The 24,435-nt window shown below is 36.8% G+C and overlaps 1 protein-coding gene across 1 annotated transcript in view; it reads right to left on the bottom strand.

Annotated features, from left to right (window-relative positions):
• The window catches only part of SNRNP48 (small nuclear ribonucleoprotein U11/U12 subunit 48), a 29,791-nt gene extending 6,031 nt beyond the window's left edge, over positions 1–23,760 (bottom strand). The window contains exons 1-8 of the mRNA XM_024552296.3: positions 23,565–23,760; positions 21,213–21,326; positions 20,894–20,954; positions 20,019–20,093; positions 13,465–13,653; positions 12,900–13,021; positions 1,213–1,301; positions 725–886 (exon numbers count right to left, since the gene is read on the bottom strand). Coding sequence (XP_024408064.1) covers positions 725–886; positions 1,213–1,301; positions 12,900–13,021; positions 13,465–13,653; positions 20,019–20,093; positions 20,894–20,954; positions 21,213–21,326; positions 23,565–23,720 — 968 coding nt within the window. The 5' untranslated portion in view covers positions 23,721–23,760. The remainder of the gene's footprint in view (positions 1–724; positions 887–1,212; positions 1,302–12,899; positions 13,022–13,464; positions 13,654–20,018; positions 20,094–20,893; positions 20,955–21,212; positions 21,327–23,564) is intronic.
• Positions 23,761–24,435: the final 675 nt, after the last annotated feature.

Genomic DNA, 24,435 nt, shown 5'->3' with positions numbered 1-24,435 from the left:
GAAAAGGAGCAGATGAACAAAAAGTTAAGTTCAGTTATAGCCCCACTGAGCTTGAGATCTCAGCAGATGTCCAGTAAGGAGCTAAAATATAGGAGTAGACCTCAATCGCTGTAAATTTATTATTTTACTATTAGTTCATATCTCTCAGCTATCAAAATTTTATTAGGAATATAAATAAAGGCAAGATTGACCGATTACAGTTTGGATCTTCTTCCTGACACTATATACCTTTTACCTGAGGAATTAGCAAGAGAGAGGGAGGGTGAATCTACTGAAGGTAGGAAGGAAGCAACAAAAGAAGGAAGGGAGGAAGGAGGGAGGGAAAGAAGGGAGGGAGGGAGGGAGGGAGGGAGGGAGGGAGGGAGGGAGAGAAGTAGGAAGGAAGGAAGGAAGGAAGGAAGGAAGGAAGGAAGGAAGGAAGGAAGGAAGGAAGGAAGGAGCAGGAAGAAAAGCAAACACCTTTTTAACACAGGTAACTTTCTACCTAGACATTACTTTCACATGCCCTAGTTAGAAAATAAGTAAGAAAACAGGGAAACCTATATATCCAATCAGGCATATAGACTACTATGTCACCACAGCTGTTTTTATGTGAACTGAAACAGGACTATTTACTTTCCTTACCATAATTTACCCTTATATTTTTTTCAATATGGTCTATAACAGAAGAAACTGTCTATTCTTCAAAGGCAAACAAGTCAATGTTGGATGATATAGTGATTACCTCTCTTTTCTTCTTCTTGAGTCCCAGTTTTTATCTTTATCTTTATTTCTTTTTCGTTTATGTGGGCTCCTACTCCGATCCCTTCTATGTCGTGAACACTCAGCATCCAAATAGCTTCCACCAGACTGCCGTGAATCTACTGAAACCGATCGCCTTTCATTCCTGAAACATAGAAAGGAATATTAATCAGTTAGTTTTAACCACTGGTCTTCAGTATGGACCAGCCTTAAGTCCAATATTCTATTTCACACCAATGATAACTATGTATAATCTAACATTCCATATAAAAGGGCAGTCAAAGAAAAAAAGTTTTTATAACATGTTTTACAACTCTGGTATAATAACCCTGAGCAATGACAAGAAACAATAAGCATTCTGATGAATTACAGCATGCTACTAATAGCCTTGGAAATGCTAAAATTCAGTTAAACAATTATAGGTAACAGTTTAAAAAGAGAGTGTTTTTACCAATAAACACAATGACATACTTTTCAGCATCATCCTCTGCTCCTTCCTGCTCTTCCTGCCACTGATTCCTGAGTTCTTCCATGTGCACATTTACCACGTCCCGAATCACCTTAGGAGAGGTGAGCACAGAATTTCAGAGAAGAAAGCTGTTCAAAAAATTAAGACTACAATGCGAGAAAAAAATCACTGCTGACAACCAAATATTTATTAAAAGCTATGATACAATGGACTGTGGAATGTGTACAGTTTAGAAAATATAAAAAAGGCAACAAACTGGAATGTGAATAGTAGGTGAAATTATATCAGTGTTAAATTTGCTGAAGTCGATAACTATACTATGATTACGTAAGAAAATATCCCTATTCTTGGAAATACATACTAAGTATTTAGGGAAAAAGGATTATGATGCATGGAACCTTTAAACAGTTAAGAAAAACATCAATGTACAGATCGAGAGAGCACGCGAGCAAAAAATGTAATGATAAAGAGAACAAATGACAAGCAAATGGAGCAAAATGTTAACAATGGGTGATCTGTATAAAGGACACAGGAGTTCTTTATACTATGTTTAGTTTTGCAATTTATTTCTACATTTGAGATTATTTACAAATAAAACTCTTTAAAAAAAACCCTCATAATTAAGTCAAGGTGACAGACATGAAACATTATAGTCACTTCAGATACTTTCCCAATGAGTATAAATCAATCATCTATGAACCATGTAAAACTTTTCTTTTCCCTATTTATCCTATGGCATCATTAAGCACAGGGCTGGCTGGTGAAACTTAAATAGAAAGTTAGAGTTGTTTCCCTCCTGTCTAATTAAGAAAGTTTTAAGAAGAAAGGTATGGGAAACAAGGGACAATCTCAGAGGCACACACTATACTTCACATCTGATGGCATTACTCCCCACCTCTAAGAAATTTTCAACAACTCCTGACATAAAATATAACTCCTTAATGGCCAAACTCCTTAACAGAGCCTTTGAAGCCTTCCATGATTTTACTATACCACACAGTGGAAGCCAGCTTTATCTCCTTGTGGACACTTCTTCAAAGTCCCTAAGTTCTAGCCACCCTGGATTACTAATGTGTCTCTGGAAAACTCCTATACTTTTACTTATTTTTAGGAACTCTAGTCCTTCCACATGGAAAACCCTTATCCACCATTTCCCCTCCTCCACTATATTCTCCTATGGAAAATCTAAGATAGGTCAGGATCTAATTCAGGGAGCGACATGAGTCACACATACCTGAATTCCAATTCCAGCTATAGCACTTCCCTATATGACTTCCTGACTAGTAGTTCTTTGCCCAAGTGTTAATGGATATGGTTTCCACGGAGCCACCGCCAATAAACTGGCATCTTTTACCCCTTTTGCTGCTTCTCCTTCTCTCAAATACTATCCTCTCTTTGAAGCCTATACCAGTATTCCCTTAAAAAAACTGGTCCTTGCTCCCACACACTCTGATCTCAACCTCATTTTAGCACATAACAACAATCTGTGTTTTGAAAGGTCTTTTATACCTGTTAAAAGTAACTATATTATGTAACAAATTTTTACTGAAATCTGTCAAAGTTCAGGTTCTACTTTAGAGCAAACAAAAATGATCCACTATAATACTCTATTCTTTCCACTAGGAATGGATAAAATGTTAAAAAGCCTGACCAGAGATAAATCAATAAAGAATTGTAAACACTAAAGTATTTACGGATGAAAGCTATTTGGGATCTGTTTCCAAAATTACCAAGCAACAGGGCAGGGGAGCAAGGTAGTAAATGGAACTATAAATAAAAGAAGGTGATCATATGTTGATAACTGTTGAAACTAGGTGATGGTACATATGGGCTCTTTAGACTATTCCCTCCACTTTAGTATATACTTGAATATTTCTGTAATAAAAAGTTAAACCATAAAATTATAAAGAACACTAGCAGCAACGCAAGCTTGATCACAAAGTGTGAGACCAGAAAAGAAACAAATTATGTACAACCAAGTATTTAAGGGACTGCAAGAATCAGTATAGTAGCATAACATGGTTCCAGACCTCTACTGAGAGAGATAAGTCTAAAACGGATAACTTAATTGCAAAGAGAACAGCATAAAATTAAATGCTAAACTGTGTGGTACAATCATAAGTGCAATAAGCTGGTGGATGGCTCAGAGTCAATTAGCACCTCATGGAAACAGCGGATATCAAGATTTAAAACAGTGAAGATTCTTGTTCAGGACACAGGCATAGGAAGACCTGAACTCACCTCCTCCCACAGATACAACAAGTTTATAGCTACCCGTAGAATAATTTTCCCCTGAAAAGGGCCTGAAAGCTAGACGAACAGCAACTCCACAGCAAAAGATAAAGAAGATGCATCAAGACAGGTAGGAGAGAGGCAGAGACATGTTCTCACCTGAGTCCCCAAGGCATGGTGACCTACCTACAAACAGAAGGAATCCAAACAAATATGGAAATCTACCTTGAATAGTAAAAGGATTATAGCCCACATTAGGCAGCCCAACCCTGGGATCTGGCACCAGAAAAACAAGCCCCCAAAATGTCTAGTTTTGAAAATCAATGGGGATTAAGTCCAGGAGAAACACCGAACAGTAAGGAATGGAGAAGCTGCTCTTAAAGGGATCCTGTGCAGACCCACTCACCCTGAGATCCAGCACAAAAGCAACAGTATGAAAAGCCTTAGAACATGAGGGAGACCCACTTACTTAAATTGGGTGCTAGAGGGGCAAGAACCTGCAAAAGACTTTCCCCAGGGGCAGAAGCACTGGCTAGCACCATTTTTGCAATCTCATCCCATTATTGGTGACAGAGCTGGTATGTGCCATTTTTGGTGCCATTTCTCTGGCCTGCCAGCATGGGTAGAGTGATCCTCCCACCCCGTGCTACTACCAGGCCAGGCAAACACCCATGCCTTGCCCACCCCAAGCAGTAGCCACACTGTAACCAGTCAAGCAAGCACACCACAGTCTACCCTACCCATGCAGCAGCTGTACCACAGCCTAGCCAGAAGAGTCCCCTGCAACCTGCCCATCTCACACTGCAGCTGGCCCTGCCACAGGCCGAGGGTAAGCACACCCACACAAAGGATGCACCTGCTTTGAGGGGAAGAGGGGATTGTGCTTCTGGGCCCCACAGATCATCTCCGATACAAGGCCACTCCCCTTCAGGACTGGGAGAGGTTTGTCTGATATGTAGACAAATACAGGGAGTCAGGCAAAATGAGGAAATTAGTATGTTTCCAACCAAAGAACAAAACAATCCAGAAAAATTTAATTAAACAAAGATGAGCAGCCTACCTGATAAAGAGTTCAAAGTAATAGTCATAAAATTGCTTGCTGAACTGTGGATGAATATAGTGAAAACTTTAAGAGACAGAAAATATAAGAGTACCAAACAAAAGTTAGAGCTGAACTGGAAAATACACTAGAGGGGTTCAACATCAAATTGGATGAAAAAGAAATAAAACTCAGTGAGTAGGAAGAGAAAGCAATGAAAGGCACTCAGAGCAGCGAAATGAAAAAAGAATTTTAAAAAGTGAAGATATCTTAAGCGATCTCTGCGACAACATCAAGTGGAATAACATTCACATGATAGGGGTCCCAAAATGAGAAGAAAGAAAGGGTTATAAAAGCTATTTGAAGGGCCTGGGCCAAGTGGCTCAGTTGGTTAGAGCATCGTCCTGTGTACCAAAAGACTGCAGGTTTGATTTCCCAGCCAGGGAACATACCTGTATTTTAGGCTCAGTCCCCAGTTGGGGCATGTACAGGAGGCAACCAATCCGTGTTTCTCTCTCACATAAATGTTTCTCTTTCTCTCATCCCCTTCATCTCTCAAAAAGCAATACATATATCCTCAGGTAAGAAATAAAAACTATAATGATAATACAAGGTTTTTTAATGAAAAATTAGAAAAAAAATTCCTAATCTGGGAAAGGAAACAGACTCCAGATCCAGGAAGCCAGAGAGTTCCAAATAAGATGAACCCGAAGAGAACCACATCAAAACACATTATAATTCGAACAGTATAGTAAAGGATTAAGAGAATCTTAAGAGCATCATGAAGAAAAACAACTTATTACATATAAGGCAAACCCCATAAGGCTATCGAAGGTTTTTTCATCAGAAACTTATAGGCCAAAGGGTATGGTATGACGTAATCAAAGTGCTTAAAGAAAAAAATTTCCAACCAAGAATTTTCTATCCAGCAAGGTAAAAATTAACATTTGAAGGGGAGATTAAGAGTTTTCCAGATAAGCAAAAGCTTAAAGAGTTCATCACCATTAAATCAGCCTTACAAGAAATGTTAAAGGAACTTTTCTAAGTGAAAAAGGCACTAATAGGTAAGAAAAGATACAATAGGTAAAAATATCACTTGAAAAGGTAAATATAAAGTAAAGATAGCAGATCAATCATGTATAAAGCGAATATCAAGGTTAAAAGATGAAGTAAAATTAACTAAAATTAAAATAATTACAGAAAACATGAAAAGATATAAAATGTGCCATTAACAATATAAAACATGGGCAGGAAATGCAAAGCTTTGGAATGTGTTCAAATTTAAGTTGCTATCAACTTAAAAGAGACTACTGTATACATAGGACATTCAAAGTGAGCTTCATGGTAACCACAAAGAAAAAACATAACAAATAAATACACAAAAGAAAATGAGAAAGGACTCCAAACAACACTAAAGAAAGACAGAAAAGAATAGAGAAGAAAGATAAAATCAGCCAGAAAACAATGAACAAAGTAGCAATAAATATGTGCTTATCAATAATTACTTTAAATGTAAATGAACTAAATTCAGCAATCAAAAGACACAAGAGTGGCCCTGTCTGGTGTGACTCAGTGGACTGAGTGCCAGCCTGTGAACCAAAGGGTCGCCAGTTCGATTCCCAGTCAGGGCACATGCCTGGGTTGTAGGCCAGGTCTCCAGTAGGGGATGTGTGAGACGCAACCACACATTGATGTTTCTCTCCCTCTCTTTCTCCTCCCCACCCCCCCTAAAAATAAATAAATAAAATCTTTAAAAAAAAAAAGGAACAAGAGTATGGAAGAGATTCACTTCAGAAGTGAGGACACAGATTGAATGTGAAAGGATGGAACAAAATATTTCATGCAAACAGAAACAAACATAAAGCTGGTGTTGCTATACACAGACAAAGTAGACTTTAAAACAAAGACTGTAATAAGCAGAACGCTATTTAATGATAAAGAAGTCAATTCAGCAAGAGGATATAACACTGATAAATATATATGCATCCAATACAGGAGCACTGAAATATAAAAGCAAATATTAACGAACCTAAAGGGAGAAATTGAAAGCAATACAATAATAGTAGGGGACTCTAACACCCCATTTAGAGCAATGGATAGATCATCTACCCAGACAAAAAAATCAATAAGTAAACATTGCCCATAAATGACACATTAGACCAGATAGACATACACATATATTCAGAAGATTCCATCCAAAAGCAGCAGAATACACATTCTTCTCAAGTGCACATATTCTCCAATATAAATCATGTTTATAATCAGGCCTAACTCAAGAAACAAGAAAAATGTCAAATAAACTAACTTTATAGCTAAAGAAACTAAAAGAAGAAAAAAAGGAGCCCAAAGTTAGTAGAAGTAAGGAAATAATAAAGATCAGAGAGAAAATAAATAAAATAGAGACTAAAAAAAATAAATAAAACAAAAAATAAATCAGAGAAACTAAAATTGGTTATCTGAAAAAATAAACAAAATGAACAAAACCTTAGCCAGACTGACCAGGAAAAAAAGAAAGATTTGAATAAATCTGAAATGTAGGAGAAGTTGTTACAACTGATACCACAGAAATACAAAGGATAATAGACTACTATTAACTATTATACACCAACAAATTGGCAAGAAATGGAAGAAATGGATAAATTCCTAGAAACACACAATCTTCCAAGACTGAATCATAAAGGAAAAGAAAACCTGAATAGACCAATTTTTAGTAAAGAAACTGAATCGATAACCAAGACCTCCCAACAAATAAAAGCCCAGGACCACATGGTTTCACTGATAAATTCTTCCAAAGGTTCAAGATTTAATAACTATCCCTCTCAAACTCTTCTAAAAAACAGAAAAGAAAGGAACTCTTCCGAAAACATTTTACAAGGCTAGCATTATTATACACACCAAAACCAGACAAGGACACCACAAAAAAAGAAAAGTACAGGTCAACATCCTTGATGAACATGGATGCAAAATCCTCAACAAAAAATTAGCCAACTGAATTTAACAATACAGATCCCACACCACAATAAAGTGTGACCTATTCGTGGTATATAAGGATGGTTCAACATCCATAAATCAATCAATATGATGCACACATTAACAAAATGAAGAATAAAAGTCATATAATCATCTCAATAGATACAGAAAAAGAACTTGACAAATTTCAACATCTACTTATGATAAAAACACTCGAAGTGAATGCACAGGAAAAGTATCTCAATCTAATAAAGGTATATATGAAAAACGCATAGCAAATATATTCAATGGTGATAAACTGAAAACTTTTCCTCTAAGATAGGACAAGACAAGAATGCCCACTTTCGCCATTTTTATTCAACATAGTATATAGGAATTCCTAGCCCTAGCAATTAGACAAGAAAAAGAAATAAAAGGCATACAAATCAGAAAGGAAAAACTAAAACTGTACTTGCAGATGACATTATACTACATATAGAAAACCCTAAAGACTCCACCAAAAAACTATTATAACTAAGTAACTGAATTTAGTGAAGTTGCAGGATACAAAATCAACATACAGAATATATGGTACTTCTATACATTGATAACAAACTACTGGAAAGATAAATTAAGAAAACAATCCCATTTACAACTGCACCAAAAAGAATAAAGTAGGAATAAATTTAACCAAGGAGGTGAAAGACCTGTAGAACGAAAATATAAAGACACTGATGAAAGAAACTGAAGACACAAATAAATGGATTTGAAAAATTAATATCATTAAAATGTCTATACTACCCAAAGTAATCTGCAGATTCAATGGAATCCCTATCAAAATTCCAATGGCATATTTCATAGAACTAGTACAAATAATTCTAAAATTTGTATGAAGCACAAAACACCCTGAATAGCCTAAGCAATCTTGTGAAATTAGAAGAAACCTGGAGGTATCATGCTCCCTGATTTCAAACTACATTATAAAACTACAGTAATCAAAACAGTATATGGTATTGGCATATACACACACAGACCAATGGAGAATTGAGAGCCCAGAAATAAACTCATATATATGTATGTGTATATATATACACACACAATATATGACAAAGGAGCCAAGAACACAGAATAAAGAATGAACAGTCTCTTTAACAAATGGTGTTGGGAAAACTGGACAGCCATATGCAGATAATGAACCTAGACAACTATTTTACACCATACACAAAAATTAATTCTAAATGGATTAAAGACTTAAATGTAAGACCTGAAACCATAAAATTCCTAGAAGAAAACACAGGGAGTAATCTCCTTGACATTGGTCTTAGAAATGTTTTTGTGGCTCTCACTCCAAACACAAGGGAAAAAGCGAAAATAAACAAAGAAAACTGCATCAAACTAAAAAGTTTTGCACAGTGAAGGAAACCAACATTAAAAAAGAAAAGGCAATTTACTAAATGGGAGAAAATGTTTGCAAATCATATATCTGATAAGAGGTTAATATACAAAATATACTAAAAATCACACCATTCAACAACAAAAAACAAACTACCCAATTAAAAAATAGGCAGAATATATGAATAGACATTTTCCGAAGACATATAGATGGCCAACAGGCACAGGAAAACATGCTCAACATCACTAATTAGGGAGATACAAATCAAAACCATAATGAGATATCATACCTATCAAAATGACTATTATCAAAGAGGCAAGAAATGACCAGTGTCAGAGAGAATATGAATAAAAAGGTTAAACCTCATATGCTATTGGTGAGACTATAAATTGGTGTAGCCACTATGGGCAAACAGCATGGAGATTCCTCAAAGAATTAAGAATAAAACTATCATATTACCCTATTCCACTTCTGCATATTTATCCTAAGAATATGAAAACACTAATTTGAAAAGATATATGCACAACTATGCTTACTGCAGTACAGCCAAGATTTGGAAACAACCAAGTGTCCATGAGTGGATGAATGAAGAATGATGTCACATACACTGAATCCTACTGAGCCATAAAAAGAAATGAGACCTTGCCGTTGGTGATGCTATGAATGGACCTTGAGGGTATAATGTAAGTGAAATAAATCAGGAAGAGAAAGACAAACACCATATGGTTTCACTTATAAGTGAAATCTTTTAAAAAACCAACACCAAATAAACAAAAACAAACTCACTGTTACAGAGAACCAACTGGTGGTTGTTGAGGGGAAGGAGGTTGGGAGGTGAGTAAAAGGTGGAAAGGGGTCAACTGTATGGTGATGATAGTAATTGTATGTTGATGATAGTTGACTTTTGGCGGTGACCATTGTAATGTCTACAGATATCAAAATATAAAGTTGTGCACCTGGAACTTACAAAATAGAAAAAAAGATTTAAACAGCAAAACAAAGAACATTTCAGATGAGAAAAGAACATGTATTAGGACATGTAGTTGAGAATAAAGCTGTGTACTCAGATACAGTCTAAGAGACATGCTTGACTAAAGCAAAAGAAAACACTTAGTAGAATGATGCCAGATTGTGGAAAATCTTTGAAATCCTAGAGAGAACAAGAAATAATGTGGGAACAATTAGGAATACAATGAGGAAATTATTTAGAGTCCGGGCAAGGTAATTCATGTACCAAAAAATTCAACTCTAACTATCTACTAAATAACATCTGAATATATATCTAGATATACATCAAGAGATTAATGTAATTAATTATATAATTTTATAATATACATTATATAATTATATAAATTATAAATAATTTAAAACAAGACATTCACTTCTTAAGCCTATTTAGTAGAGTACATAAAAGCACACTAAAATTTCTGCCAAAAAATAAATTGCCTTTTATTGGACTTCCAGCCAAGATGGAGGCATAGGTAGATATACTTTGCCTCCTTGCACAACCAAAAGAAGGACAACAAATTTAAAAACAAAAATAATCAGAACTGCCACAAAATCAAACTGTATGGAAGAAAGTCTGACAACCAAGGAGTTAAAGAAGAAACATTCATCCAGACTGGTAGGAGGGGCAGCGATGAGCAGCCAGGGCAGCGAGGACATGCAGCAAGGTAGCAGCTGGAGGACCAGGTGGGTGAGGTGGTGGCTGGCAGACCAAGCAGTCCCACATGTGTGCGGATAAACCAGGAAGCAAGGCAGACCATGCAGACCAGGGTTCCAGCACCGAGAAAAAAAGCCTTAAAAACTCTACCTGGAAAAACCTATAGGGGTTGCAATGGCAGGAGAAACTCCCAGTCTCACAGGAGAGTTCACTGGAGAGACCCACAGGGTCCTAAAATGTACACAAACCCACTCCCTTGGGAATTAGCACCAGAAGGGCCCAATTTGCTTCTGGGTAGTAGAGGAAGTGACTGAAAGCCTGTGGTGTGCCAAGGAAGTGGAATTATTCCCTCTCTGACCCCCCGCCCTCCACACACAGCACCACATTACAGTGATTGGGCTTGCCCTGCCCTGGTCCCTGGTGAATACCTATTACACTGTAAGACGAATACCCCTTAAAACGTAATAGGCCCCGACAAGACAAAAATATATGGCCAAAATGAAGGACAGATCAAAGCTCCAAAAATAGAACTAAGTGATGAAGAGATAGCCAACCTATCAGATGCACAGTTCAAAACACTGGTAATCAGGATGCTCACAGAAATGGTTGAGTGTGGTCCCAAAACGGAGGAAGAAGTGAAGGCTATGAAAAGTGAAATAAAGAAAAACATACAGGAAACCAACAGTGAAGGGAAGGAAACTGGGACTGAAATCAATGATTTGGACCAGAAGGAAGAAATAAACATTCAATTATAACAGAATGAAGAAAGATGATTTTAAAAAATTGAGGAGAGGCTTAGGAACCTCTGGGACAACTTTAAACGTTCCAACACCTGAATCATAGGGGTGCCTGAAAGAAAAGAAGAGCAAGAAATTGAAAGCTTATTTGAAAAAATAATGAAGGAAAACTTCCCCAATCTGGCAAAGGAAATAGACTTCCGGGACATCCAGGAAGCTCGGAGAGTCCCAAAGAAGTTGGACCAAGGAAGCACACACCAAGGCACATCATCATTACATTGCCCAAGATTAAAGAAGAGGAGAGAATCTTAAAAGCAGCAAGAGAAAAGGAGACAGTTACCTACAAAGGAATTCCCTTGAGACTATCAGCTGATTTCTCAGAAGAAAATCTGCAGGCAAGAAGGGGCTGGAAAGAAGTATTCAAAGTCATGAGAAGCAAGGACCTACATCCAAGATTACTCTATCCAGCAAAGCTATCATTTAGAATGGGAGGGCAGATAAAGTGCTTCCCAGATAAGGTTAAGGTTAAAGGAGTTGATCATCACCAAGCCCTTATTATATGAAATGTTAAAGGGACTTATCTAAGAAAAAAAAGATCAAAAACTATGAAGAGTAAAATGACGACAAACTCACAACTATCAACAACTGAACCTAAAAAAAACAAAAACAAAAACAAACTAAGCAAACAACTAGAATGGGAACAGAATTACAGAAATGGAGATCACATGGAGGGTTATCAGCAGTGAGGGGGAGGGGAGAGAATGGGGGAAAAGGTACAGGGAATAAGAAGTATAATTGGTAGGTACAAAATAGACAGAGGGAGGTTAAGAATAGTGTAGGAAATGGAGAATCCAAAGAACTTATACGTATGCTACAACCCAAGGATATGAACTCAGGTGGGGGAATGCTGGTGGGAGGTGATGTGCAAGATGGAAGAGAATAAAGAGGAGAAAAACTGGGACAACTGTACTAGCATAATCAATAAAATATATTTTTTAAAAAAAGAAAAAATAGCTATTTATTGAGCAATTTTTATCCACATGTATAATCTCAATCAATTCTTATATTGTGATAAAATGAAAAAAAAATTGTTTTTACTTTGTAGTCCTCACCTGAGGACATGGCTATTGATTTTAGAGAGAGGGGAAAGGAGGGAGTGAGGGTGGGAGAGAAATATCCATGTGAGAGAGAAACATCAACCAGTTGCCTCTTGTACGCGCCCTGAGTAGGGACTGGACCCACAATCCAGGCATGTGCTCTGACTGTGAATCGAACCTGCAACATTTTGGTTCATGGGACAATGCTCCAACCAAGTAAGCCACACTACCTAGGGCTAAAAAATTATTCTTAAAAAGCTCAAATAGCTTGCCCAAGTCAAACAACCAATGACAAACAGCAGAATCAAAACTTAAGCTCAGGTCTGTTGAAAGTCAAAATCCTCCCACCACTTTCTCAAAAGTAGGTATTTATGTAAGGTTTTTGTACCCTAAAAAGCCTTTGATAGAGGGTGGGTCTGAAAATGATGGAACAAATGCAAAACAGGTGTGGCCAGCTTGAAGACACTTTTTTTCAGAAAATGTCTAAGGAACTGTGGAAATCCTTAGTACAGACTTAGAGAACTACCTCAGGGAAATGTCGGTTCTCAACAAAGCTCTACAAGACTGTGTAAAGCTTACCTCAGTATACGACTTCTTGGTTATGTGGACGTTCTTGGCTCTGTAAGACTGGCGCCTTCTTTTATAATCCCTCACTTCTGCCAGAATTTCAAGGTAAGATTTTGGACTTTTTCGACTATTATCTAATAAAAGAATAAAATAAAGTAATTATACCCTTAGAAGCTTTTAAATTCTTATATATTAGCAGGAAGGAACACCACAATCATATTTCAACATGTTTCAATGTAGGTCACAAAAGTATTCTAAAAATTCTACGTGATGTACGTGAGCTAAGTTTTATACCATTCCTTTTCTGTAGCCATTAAACATAGAATGGTTATGTTTATGTTTATTAAAGAAAGCAACAGCACAGTTGTAAATAAGATTCTTACAGGAGGAAGCTATGTTTAATGTAAAAATCAGAGAGCAAAATTTCACGTACTGAATAAACATTTTTTCATGTGAATATCAAACTACACAAAACCATCCTACTCATACTCAAAGTAGCCTGAAAAATCATCTTAATAATACTGAAAGAATGAAGTGACAGTTAAAAAAATATAAAACCATGATATTCATCTCAAACCTTGATTGACTTTTGCAGCCAAGTCTACAAAGAGATCACTGTCATTTTCGATAATTTGAGAATCAGAGCGCTGCTTCTTTGTCTCCTCAATTACAAAATCATAGAGGGCAAGACGATCAGCTTGGGTCAGATCACAAACAAATCGTTTGTGATTCAGAGGAACTTCAACAGGTAATGAAGAATAAATCCCTAAAGTAAAAATAAAACCACAAGAACAATACATGAAGCAATGTAGACTTAAAATCTGCTGCTAATCTTTAAACATGTGCTATAATAATGCAGTGTTAACACGATTTTTTTCATGGCAATCCCTAAATTACAAAATACCAATCTGCGTGATAAATGAAAAACAATGACTCTATCCCGAATGCTACATCCACATAAAGGATACTGTGGATGTGTGCTATTCTCCCCAACAAAGTTAAGACACATCTCATGAAGGCAGGCAGTAATTACCATAAACAATGTGCTCACAGGAAAACTTTCTGGGTAACAATTTTTAAAAGGCTGGCCATATTATAAAAGTAGATATTGACTTCATTTCTACTTATAGGTTTTTTCCCATAAAAGCTGGAGGGAAAAATTTTAATAGCTAACAAACTTTATAGTTCCTTTGAAACTAAATTATGGAAATATGAAAAATATATTAAAAAATATCTTTTTTTACATGAGACATCAAGCTAGCTGTTCCATATTTAAAATACACCCATTTGTGCAATGACTCAGAGCTAGGGACCAAAAAACCAGTTAAGTAGCAGAAATCCCACACTTCTCAGACCAGAGAAAGACAGATTAAATTGAGACTAAACTTGTTTTGATTTTCTGAAGAGGAAGCATATTGGCTTAACTAAGTTAATTGAAAAAAGATAACAGCAGTGTCCCCATAATAGTTACAGAACTTTCTAAAATCTGCTCATTAATGAAAAGAAGTAAATACAATACCTTGATATGATGTATTAAACATTGAAGAAAATTTTTGAGATTCAAATTTTCCCAAAGAAATAAAAAAATTACTGTAACTGTAAATAAAGCAATTTAAAATGATAGTCCCAAAACTTGGTATTCACTAATGCAAAGAACATGAGCTACTAAATAAATGCTTTTAATATTTGCTAGGTTACCCTACAGTAATAACTGGCTCATAGAACAATGTAAAATCAGTAGCTATTCCCCGATACTTATATTTGATAAAGTTTAACCTCGTTGGCTTCCTAAGATACAAGAAAAAATCAAATAAAAGCATGCTATGAACCAAGCATTACAACACACACACACACACACACACAAGATTACTTTACATTTGCCTACAAATTAAGAGGATAGCTACACTGAATCTGAGTGTGTGGTTTAACAGCTGTAGATAACAATACACGGCCATTTGTACTTGTCAAAGGATTTTTAATTTGGGGAAGAAGGATTCCCTTTCAAGTCAATCAATTTCATTCTACGTGTACTAGGAAAAGCCCTTTTGTGCATCCAGATATCAAAACATTTCATTTTATTATATAAAAATGAGTTAGCTTTAATAAACCTAATCCCTTTGAATATAGGTTATAAAAAGTTTGGGAGAAAAATGAGAAAAGATTAGAAAACATTGATGTACAGTCATGCTCCACTTAATGATGGGCACAGGTTCTGAGAAATGCCACATTAGGTGATTTCATCGTTGTAAAACTATCGTAAGAGTGTACTCACACAAACCTAGATGGTACAGCCTACTAGACTATGAGATATATCCTATTGCTCCTAGGGCTGTAGGTCTGTAGAGCATGTTATTATTGTACTGAATACTGCAGGCAATTGTAACTCAATGGTATTTGTGTATCTAATCATAGCTGAACCTAAAAAAGGTAGGGTAAAAATACTGTATAAAAGATAAAGCGTATGTGAGGCTTGGGGGGACAGGGGTTGGGCTGTGGAAGGAGGCACAATGGGAGAGAAAGTAGACATCAGGAGGAGGGAGGAAAAGGGAGAAAGAGAAGAGAAGGGGAAAGGGACAGCAGAAGCAGAGATCTAAAGAGACACAGATAAGCCTTGAGATGAGAATAAAAGGGGGATGAGAGAGGAGGGAAGAGAGAGGAGACGGGGGTTAGGGGGCAGGGGTGGTGGTTGAAATGGGACTAGGAAGAAAGAGAGATAAAAAAGAAAGGGAACAAAGGGAGGGGAGTTTATGTGCTGGAGAGTGTTGCAGGAATGGGTGTGAGGGGGACCAGGGTGCTCCTGGGCTCCCCTCACTCCTTCAACAGCTACAGACCCCAGCCAGGGGCAGGATACAAGGCAGGCAGACAACATACTGAGCCTCCCTGTCTATTTAAACCATCCAGAGCTAGCAGTAAATTCAACATCCTGGTCGGGTCCAGCCTTTTCTTTCAACGTTGCAAACAAACTTTCGCTTATAATCCATTATAATCTTACAGACCACCGTATATGCAGTTAGTTGTACACCAAAGTGTCATTATGCAGTGCATGACTGTATTATAAACAAGTTCCACGTAAACCTTTGCCTGGTATTTTCAAACAAAGAAATATAATTTCCTCCTTGAAATATACTGGAGTTTTCATTATTCATCTTAAATTTCTGTATGGTGAAGATTAATACTGAAATTCCTTAAAATTCAACTAAAATTCCAAATCAAGACTATAATATTATAATATTGTGACAGTGAATTAAAGTTTAGAAATTTGAATGATACTTTTAAAAGGATATCATTTGCAAAAAGGATACTGCATATCTTTAAATAAGGAGTACATTCAGGTTCCTAATTCCTCTTTATACTCACCCCAATTACTGAAAAAGAAAAAGTACAGGAAAAGTTAAACAACAAACTGCATTTGAATCGTTCAGAACACAGATATTTCTGACAAAAAAAATGGGTAAACACACTTAAATAAGCTTACATTTACATAAAGTTTAAATTTTCAAACGCAAGTTTCTATTATTTAGGGGTACATCTCAATGTGCTATAACCATACAAATTCTGTGACCCTCTATCTACTTTTTTTGGACAGCAGTTTTTAAAAAAATCGTGGTAAAATATACATAACAGAAAATGTACCACTGTAGCCATTTTTATGTGTACAGGTCATTGGCCCTGGTACACGCACGTTGTTGTGCAACCGTCACCTCTATCCATCTCCAGAACGTTTCATCACCCAAACTGAAACCTTTTAATAACTCTCATTCTCAATTCTTGCTTGTTAGTCACTTTTGCCATCATAGGGCATCTTAAACATACGAGATACAATATTAATATTAGTAAGATATTGTTTTCAAGATACAGATTTAGAATTTTAGGAAGAATTCATACAGAGTCAATTTCTTAACATCAGAGATAAAAAGAAAGTACAGCCCACAAAAGCAAAATGACTTGTCAGTCTCACAAGTGGTAGGAACAGATTAGCTCTAGAACCACTATAATCCTGTCTCTTTAGGGTTCTTTAGCCATAGAACCTGATCTTCAAATCATGGCCATGACTCAAATACAGGTGACCCTTGAACAAAGCAGTAGTCAGGGGCACCAACCCCCCTTTTCCCCAAGCAGTCAAAAATCCTTATATAACTTGACTCCCTAAAAACTTAACTACAGTCGGCCCTCAGTATCTGAGGAGGTTTGACGCCAGGAAACTAACTCCATGTATACCAAAATCTGTGGATGCTCAAGAGCCCTATATAAATTGGTGTAGAACAAAGCAGACAGTCTGCCCTTCACATCCCTGGATTGCCAACTATGGATTGAAATTACTGGTTTGGCACCCTCCTTGAATACCAAACCTGTGGATGTAAAACCCACGGATTCAGAGGGCCACCTGTATTCATTGAAAACAACCCACGTATTAGTGGGCCTGTGCAGTTCAAACTCATTTTGTTCGAGGGTCAATTGTATATATAGGTCATGAAACTGAGGTACAGCAACTTGAATCTTTAATACTGAAGGAAAATGATAAACCACTAAATATAAAATAATTGTTCATGATTAAAATTAATATTTCAGTTATAAAATTAACCAAAGTAACTATATCCAAAAATAAGTAGATCTAATGGTTATTTAAGCTTTCACAATGATTAATGAATTAAGACTTAATAAAATCAATGAGATGGAAACAAATATACAAAAACCTTAAAATTTAGTGAATAACAAAAAAAATATTAATTATATGGGAAAATGTAAAATTGTTCATGTTAGTCATCCTCCTTCAAAGTAAATACATCACTTGTATTACAGTAAAATGTCTAAGACACAAGTAAGCCACAAAAAAAAAATCTCTGTTGAGAAACTGCAGAACTGTACACAGATGAAAAAAGGTTTTAAAAAGAGGGTTATAGATCATATAAAAATAGTTATTCTTAACAATTAAATCTTAATTTAAGCTAGTGTAAAAATTCAAAATCAAATCAAAGTTCCTCTTAATTATGTATTGAAGGTATTGATTCAAAGTAATTCTTTGCTTTTGTAAAGAACTAAACTCAATGTCCAAATCTGCCTATTACTGTCATATAAATAAAAAACTCAGATTAGAAATGCTCTAGAAAATTACTCATATATATACATATATATATAAATTCTCACCCATTTCACTATTTTAATATTGCTTTCAATACATTTAATTTGCTTAGAAATTAAACTGCTTAGACAAAAACAGCTACCAATTATTAGTCAAGGCTAGTTTAGCATTCGTTATCCGTATTGCTCTAAATAACACCAAGAGATAGTTTTATATTACAGATAAGGAAGCAAAAACTCAGAAAAGTTGTCCTTGTACAAGGCCAAGCAGCTACTTTATTTCTTTAAAACAGGCTTACTCAAAGGAGAATAAACAACGAACAGTACTAATAGAAATATTAGGTACAGATTTGAAGTTTGTGATATTCTACTTAATCATGATAGACATAATAAATAACAAATACATTTGGGTAAATCCAGACTCCATAAATACCACTAAATGCAGAGTTTCTAACAGAATGCAGCACAACTCAGTGCAAGGTTTGTGCCAAAATTCAGAACTTGGCTCTTGATCCAGCTTTCTTATTACCTAGCAAAGGAGTGTTAATTCACTTAGGTGTCCCTCTACTGCTTCACCTGCTGTGGAGGGGAAAATACTCATCCAACCTATCACAAGTTTGTTGTGAAGAAATAATAAAACTTGTAACAGAGCTTTGAAAAAAATCTCTTTTAAAATATAAAGTCCTGAGGACCTTTAGAACAAATACACCAGAACCTGATCTTCTCTATGGGGTTTATTTCCATATCTATAAAAAGCAAACACTGGAGCAAACACCCAGATGATCTCCGAGTCCTTTTTAAACTCTCATATAAACTCAGTATACCTATCTAACTAGGTAAGGCCAAAAAAAGTCCTTTAACAATGAATCCATTCAACACACACACACAAAAATCCTCTATTTTTTAATTGGTTGATTAACTAAGCAGGGGCAATGAGCAGAACCAACAATAGGGGCCCAAAAAAGGCTTGACTGATCACAGCTTATTATCTCTTCAAATAGGAGAAAAGTCAAATGTTTCCCTCAAAGAGAAAAATGTGGAATTTAGCACAAAAGTGCATGAAAATGGAAGCTTCAAAACGGGAAATGTACATCTGGCTGTTGTAAGAAGCCATTGTAAGGTAGACTAAGGGTAAGGGTTTTCTCCTCTTTCCAAAGCCACAGTGCAACTTAGAGAGAAATCAAGCTCAGATATTGGCTTAGAAAAATGGGTCAAGACCCTGACCTTCAACAAGGGAGAAAACAAATTGTAACAATGAGCTGGTGAATATAATTCAGCTAAAAAGAAGAGTGAGGAGAAAAAAAGGTAAGATGTCCAGGGAAAGCTACCTTTAGAAGGTTCAAAAGAATACTCAAATCCTTATAAAAGGAGCCAGTCATGCTTAGGTTAGATTTTGTATCCAGGTTCAAAAATCTATCAACTCTATTTACTCGTTTACTTCTACGTTTTGATGGATTCAGTTTTCTTTCAATTTCCTAAAAGCTCACACTTAAAAATTCTAACCTAGTCTCTGCTAAGTAAGTTCCAGGCAGAAACTCGTAACCCAACTCCAAAGCTGGGCATGAAGGGATCCGCAAACCCTCTGAACTGTGAGTAACGCTTTGTGTTTGCCCTTTATTCTTAGGGGTGGCTGTGGAGACTAATCTCTTTCACCCTAAGTCTTCCTTTTATACTGCATTTCAATATTCTTACATTTAACAATGGGCTAATTCTCAAGAGAGAGAGGAAATCCCAGGGTGAAATAGTCTCACTAAACAGGATTTATTAAATAATCATAAGTTTAAAAATTATCTACAAGGCAATCTCACCTATTAGGTAATTCCAAAGCATGAAGCCCTAGCTAAAGATGGTGTTCTAGGGACACTCATGTATTTGAGCGGAAAATATCTAACGAATGAAGGTGACACCAAGCACAGCAGTCTAACGTTAAATGTAAAACTTAACCTTTTCCATGTAATTGTTTTCACAAGATTTTTCTTAAAGACTACTAATGTGCTTGTGGGAGAAAACTAGTTTGACTCATTAATTAGCTCAAACTATGATGCCACTTACTTTGATTATAAGAATCACCATCTTTTCCAACTGCAGTTCTAGCTTGTTTAATTATCTGGAATTGTGAGTCCTTATCTGTCAAGAAATCCATAAACACAATACGAATCATCAGTGTCCACAAGATTACCAACTGGTTTCCAACCCAATTTAGACACATAAAGAAACCTTTGAGAATCTTATGAGAGAAAATACTCAAATCACTGCCTAGGTAATGTGAATGCTGAATTCTTTCAGATCTGTCTGGATCCCAATAAGTAACCAGAGTTCAGGTGGTTCAGAAAACATAATAATCAGGCACACAGCAGTAGCTGCTACAAATTTTAGAAACCAATAATACCTAACATTTCTTGAATCCCAGGTAAGTGTAATTCTAAGAGTATTACATATGTCATATTTAATACTCACAGAAGTGCTATTACCATCGCCCCCTTTCTAAATTTTATCAAGAAATTTAGGCAACAAACAGATGTTGCTGAAAGTCCCACATCTGTTAGTGACAAAACAAAGAGGTGAATCAGGGCCTTCTGATTTTAGAGCCCAAGAGTTCAACCTATTGGAACCCATTTCCATCTTCAGTCCTATCTTCAAACTGTTGTGTGGCCAGATTTTTGTTATAATGGAAAAATGTGTCTGTCCACTGCACAAAGCTTTGCCAGGTTTTCACTAACTATTAATATAAGCCTGGTCTCTAAATTTCAGATTACAAAGACTAGTTTCACCACACATTAATTAATCCTACATTCTCTTAAGGTACAAAGTATACTTAATCATAAGCACACTTATAAAGTTCATTCTTTTGATAATTCAAAAATGAATTATCAATATAGATATATATATAGTAAGGTATTTTAAAATTATAATCTATTAATACTTACTCAAAGTGATTGAAGGTATCTTTACATTCTCATAGAAAAATTCAGAATTATACATTTCATCCTAAATAGTAAAAAGTAAAACAAAACTTAGTGTTCTTGAGGATCAGATGATTAACTTATTTTAAGATTTGACATAAATCAGCAGTAGATTAGTATCATTTAAATATTTCTTGCAATAATTTGCAAAATTAAGCTAGTACCATTCTACCCCACAAATGACTATTATTTTATGTCAGAAAACCTCACACAATAGCTTCTATATATTGTGAATTTATTAATGCATGGATTACATGACATATACATAATAAATGTACGGTACCTCTTCTTCTCTCGTGTAGCCCAGTTTCCTCAACCTACATGATACCATGTGCTTTGCTAAAGACGATTTAGGCATGTGATGACTGGAATCATAAGGGCATATCACAACTTCACTCTATAAAAACCAAAAGAATCAAAGAAAAAAGATACATAATATTTAAAGATTTAAATAATTATACCATTAAGTGTTTACTACTTAATTAAGTGGTACTATCCAGTTATGTCCTCTTCTGTAGACTTCTCCATACCCAGTTTGAGTGTATGTGCATATTAAAATTTTTTTAAATCCTTCCCCTTATAGCCCCTGCCCCCTCTCTCTACCCCATCAAAGCCCAACTCTGAAAGATTTGTTCACATTTGCTGCCTCACCAACCTCACCTACCAGTCAGAAGGTCACTAACAACCTTCTTACTATTATAGCCAAAGCACATGTCATAGTCCTTACATGTGAATGCTCAGGTCACAATCCAACTGCCTATTTCTGTCATCCTGATACTTTTCATGTTCCTTCTACCTCTCTGGTTCTGGTCTCCTCTAAAGAGGTTTTTCTGTTCTACCTATCCCCCTTTTTTCCAGAGGGACCATATATACCTGGGTTACACATATATTTTCTTTTTTTAAATTTATGGCAACCATCAGCTTGTTCTTTCTGTCTATGAGTCTGTTTCCGGGGGGGGGGGGGGTGGGGTGGTATTTATTTATTTGTTTTGATTTTTTTTAAGATTCCACATAAATGAAGTCATAGGGTATCTGTCTCTCTCTGACTCATTTCACTCGGCATAATTCCCTCAAGGTCCATCCATGTTGTCACAAATGGCAGAATTTCCTTCTCTTTTATTGCTGAATAATATTCCATTGTGTATATATACCACTACCTGACCCCCTTTAAATGTTGGTGTTTTACGTAGATCTAACCAGTAGCCTTCTGCCACTTGGTATATACTTGCTGGAAGAACTTACAGCTTCAATTTTCACTATATAGTGATAACTGCCAAAATCTATTGGGTTGGCCAAAAAGTCCGTTACATTTTTTCTGTACAATGGCTCTACTAGTGCTTAGCTGTCTTTAACTTCATTCGAAACAATTTTGTTAGATTGTGACAACTGTCGTATCAGCATGCATTTTTTAAAAAAGCTTATCAAAATTCGTGAATTTTTGTGTAGCCATTTTAATACTGAAGATAGAAGAAAATATGTAACATTTTCAGTATATTGTGCTTTACTATTTCAAGAAAGGTAAAAACGCAAGTGAAATGCAAAAAAAAAGACTTGTGCATTGTGTGGAGAAGGTGCTGTGACTAACAGAACTTGTCAAAACTGATTCTGACAGGTTCTATTTGCCAGGTTTGTGGTTTGCCAGGTTTCCTGCTGGAGATTTCTCCGTTCTTGCTGAACAATGCTCCGTGGTCAGGTAGACCAGTTGAAGTTGATAGCGGTAACATCAAGACATTAATTGAGAACAATCAACGTTATACCATGCAGAGATAGCTGACATACTCAAAATACCCAAATCAATGAAGTTACTGAAAATAAAAAATGGGTCTTTTATTTTACAGAAACTAAACGGACTTTCTGGCCAACCCAATGTATAAATCAAATATACTTAACAATGCCTCTGGGCAATCAGTTATGTAATTTAAACCTGAAAGATATTATTATAGCATGGTAAACTCAGAAAGAACTTAGAGATCATGAATTTCCCTACATAGGAACACTTTCCTTCCTCCCACCTTAAAAAAAAAAAAAATCAGAATTTGTCACTCTAATACACTTCCCCACATTTTTTCAAAACAATTCTAATGTTCAGAAGGTGGACAGATGGTGAATGGATGGCTAGTCACCATCTATTAGTGATATCCCTTAATAATTCTAGAATCAGCGGTGTCCCAATCAGAAGCGCACAATTTTAATGCGGAGAAAGGCGAACTGAACTCCCAAGTTCTCCCGAGACGACAGGGAATCTGGTGCAACTGTGGAATCCACGTGACAGATGACAAAGCAAACCGTCAACACCTCTGCTACAAGCACTTTGAGACCCATTCAGGAATCTTCTACATAAACACCAGATCTGCTATTCCCTCCTCACCCAGAGCATTTTCACATTTTCTTTAAACCCGAAGTTCCCCGGTGGGTGCACCGCACAACAGGTGGGTGCGGAACGCTCCGGGGGCCCTCGCGCGCCCAGCCCGGGGCGGGGGAGTCAGGGGCGTTCCCAGCCCGTCCTTGGAGCCCATAGCAGCTCTGCACCCGGGCGGGGGCTCCCACGCCCTTCCCTTCGTGGCCCCAGCGTGGATTCCTCCACCGCCAGAGAAGACCGCAGGCCCAGGGCCCCTAAAGGCCCTGCACCGCTCACCTCTGACGCGTCCTCCTTCCCGGGCTCCAGCCCATCCAGGCTCCAGCCCAGGGACGCCGTCACCTCCTCCAGCCTCCGACAGCAGCTCTCCACGAACTCGGACAGCTCTTCCTGCAGCCGCCGCCGTTCCTCCACCGGTGGAGGATCACCCTCCATGGCCGAACCCCACCCGCCAGGAAGAAGCTGCTTAACTGTCCGCGGCCCGCACGGGCTTCTGGGAGCTATGGGCGGGGTCACTCCTTCACGTGACTAGAGACGCCTACGGGGACCGGCCCTGAGCTGTCATTTTAAGAGGTGTTTTTCTCTCTTTCAAATATCTCTGTTTTAGCCGCACTGCTCGTGGATTCATTTTGCTCCTGGCCTTCCCTGACGGGCTGTACCACCCCCACATACTTTTAAAAAGAGCAATTTATATCTAAAGAAAAGTTTAAAGAGTGCAGTCAGCCATTTGAGTAGCTGTCCTCCAGCTCATTAACTGTTAAGATCTGGCCACGTTTGTTTGCTTTCTCCCGCTCTACCCACCTATACAATCCCACACACAATTTTTGCTGAATTACTTAAAAGTATTGAATAGGTTGCAGATACTTCACCCCTTAATGTCCGTATGAATCTTTTAAGAATGAGGACATTTACCTACGCGACCACAATAATTGATCAAACCTAAGAAAATTAATCGTTTCAAAATATCATCTTACAGCTCATATTCAAATTTCCCCAGTTGTCCCCAAAATTCCTTATTTTTTGCAACCCATGAGCTATAATTGGTTATTGTCTATTTTAATCTAGAACAGTCTCCCCTACTCTCTTTTTTAAAATTAAGTCATTGAATTTTGTCAGGAGCCTCAGCAACTAGTCTTATAGAATGTCCCTC

The sequence above is a fragment of the Desmodus rotundus genome, chromosome 3 (assembly GCF_022682495.2).
Source record: "Desmodus rotundus isolate HL8 chromosome 3, HLdesRot8A.1, whole genome shotgun sequence".
In the NCBI taxonomy this organism is placed as follows: Eukaryota; Metazoa; Chordata; class Mammalia; order Chiroptera; family Phyllostomidae; genus Desmodus; species Desmodus rotundus.
The sequence above is the reverse complement of the archived record's forward strand: the minus strand, read 5'-3'. Positions and strand labels throughout refer to the sequence as shown.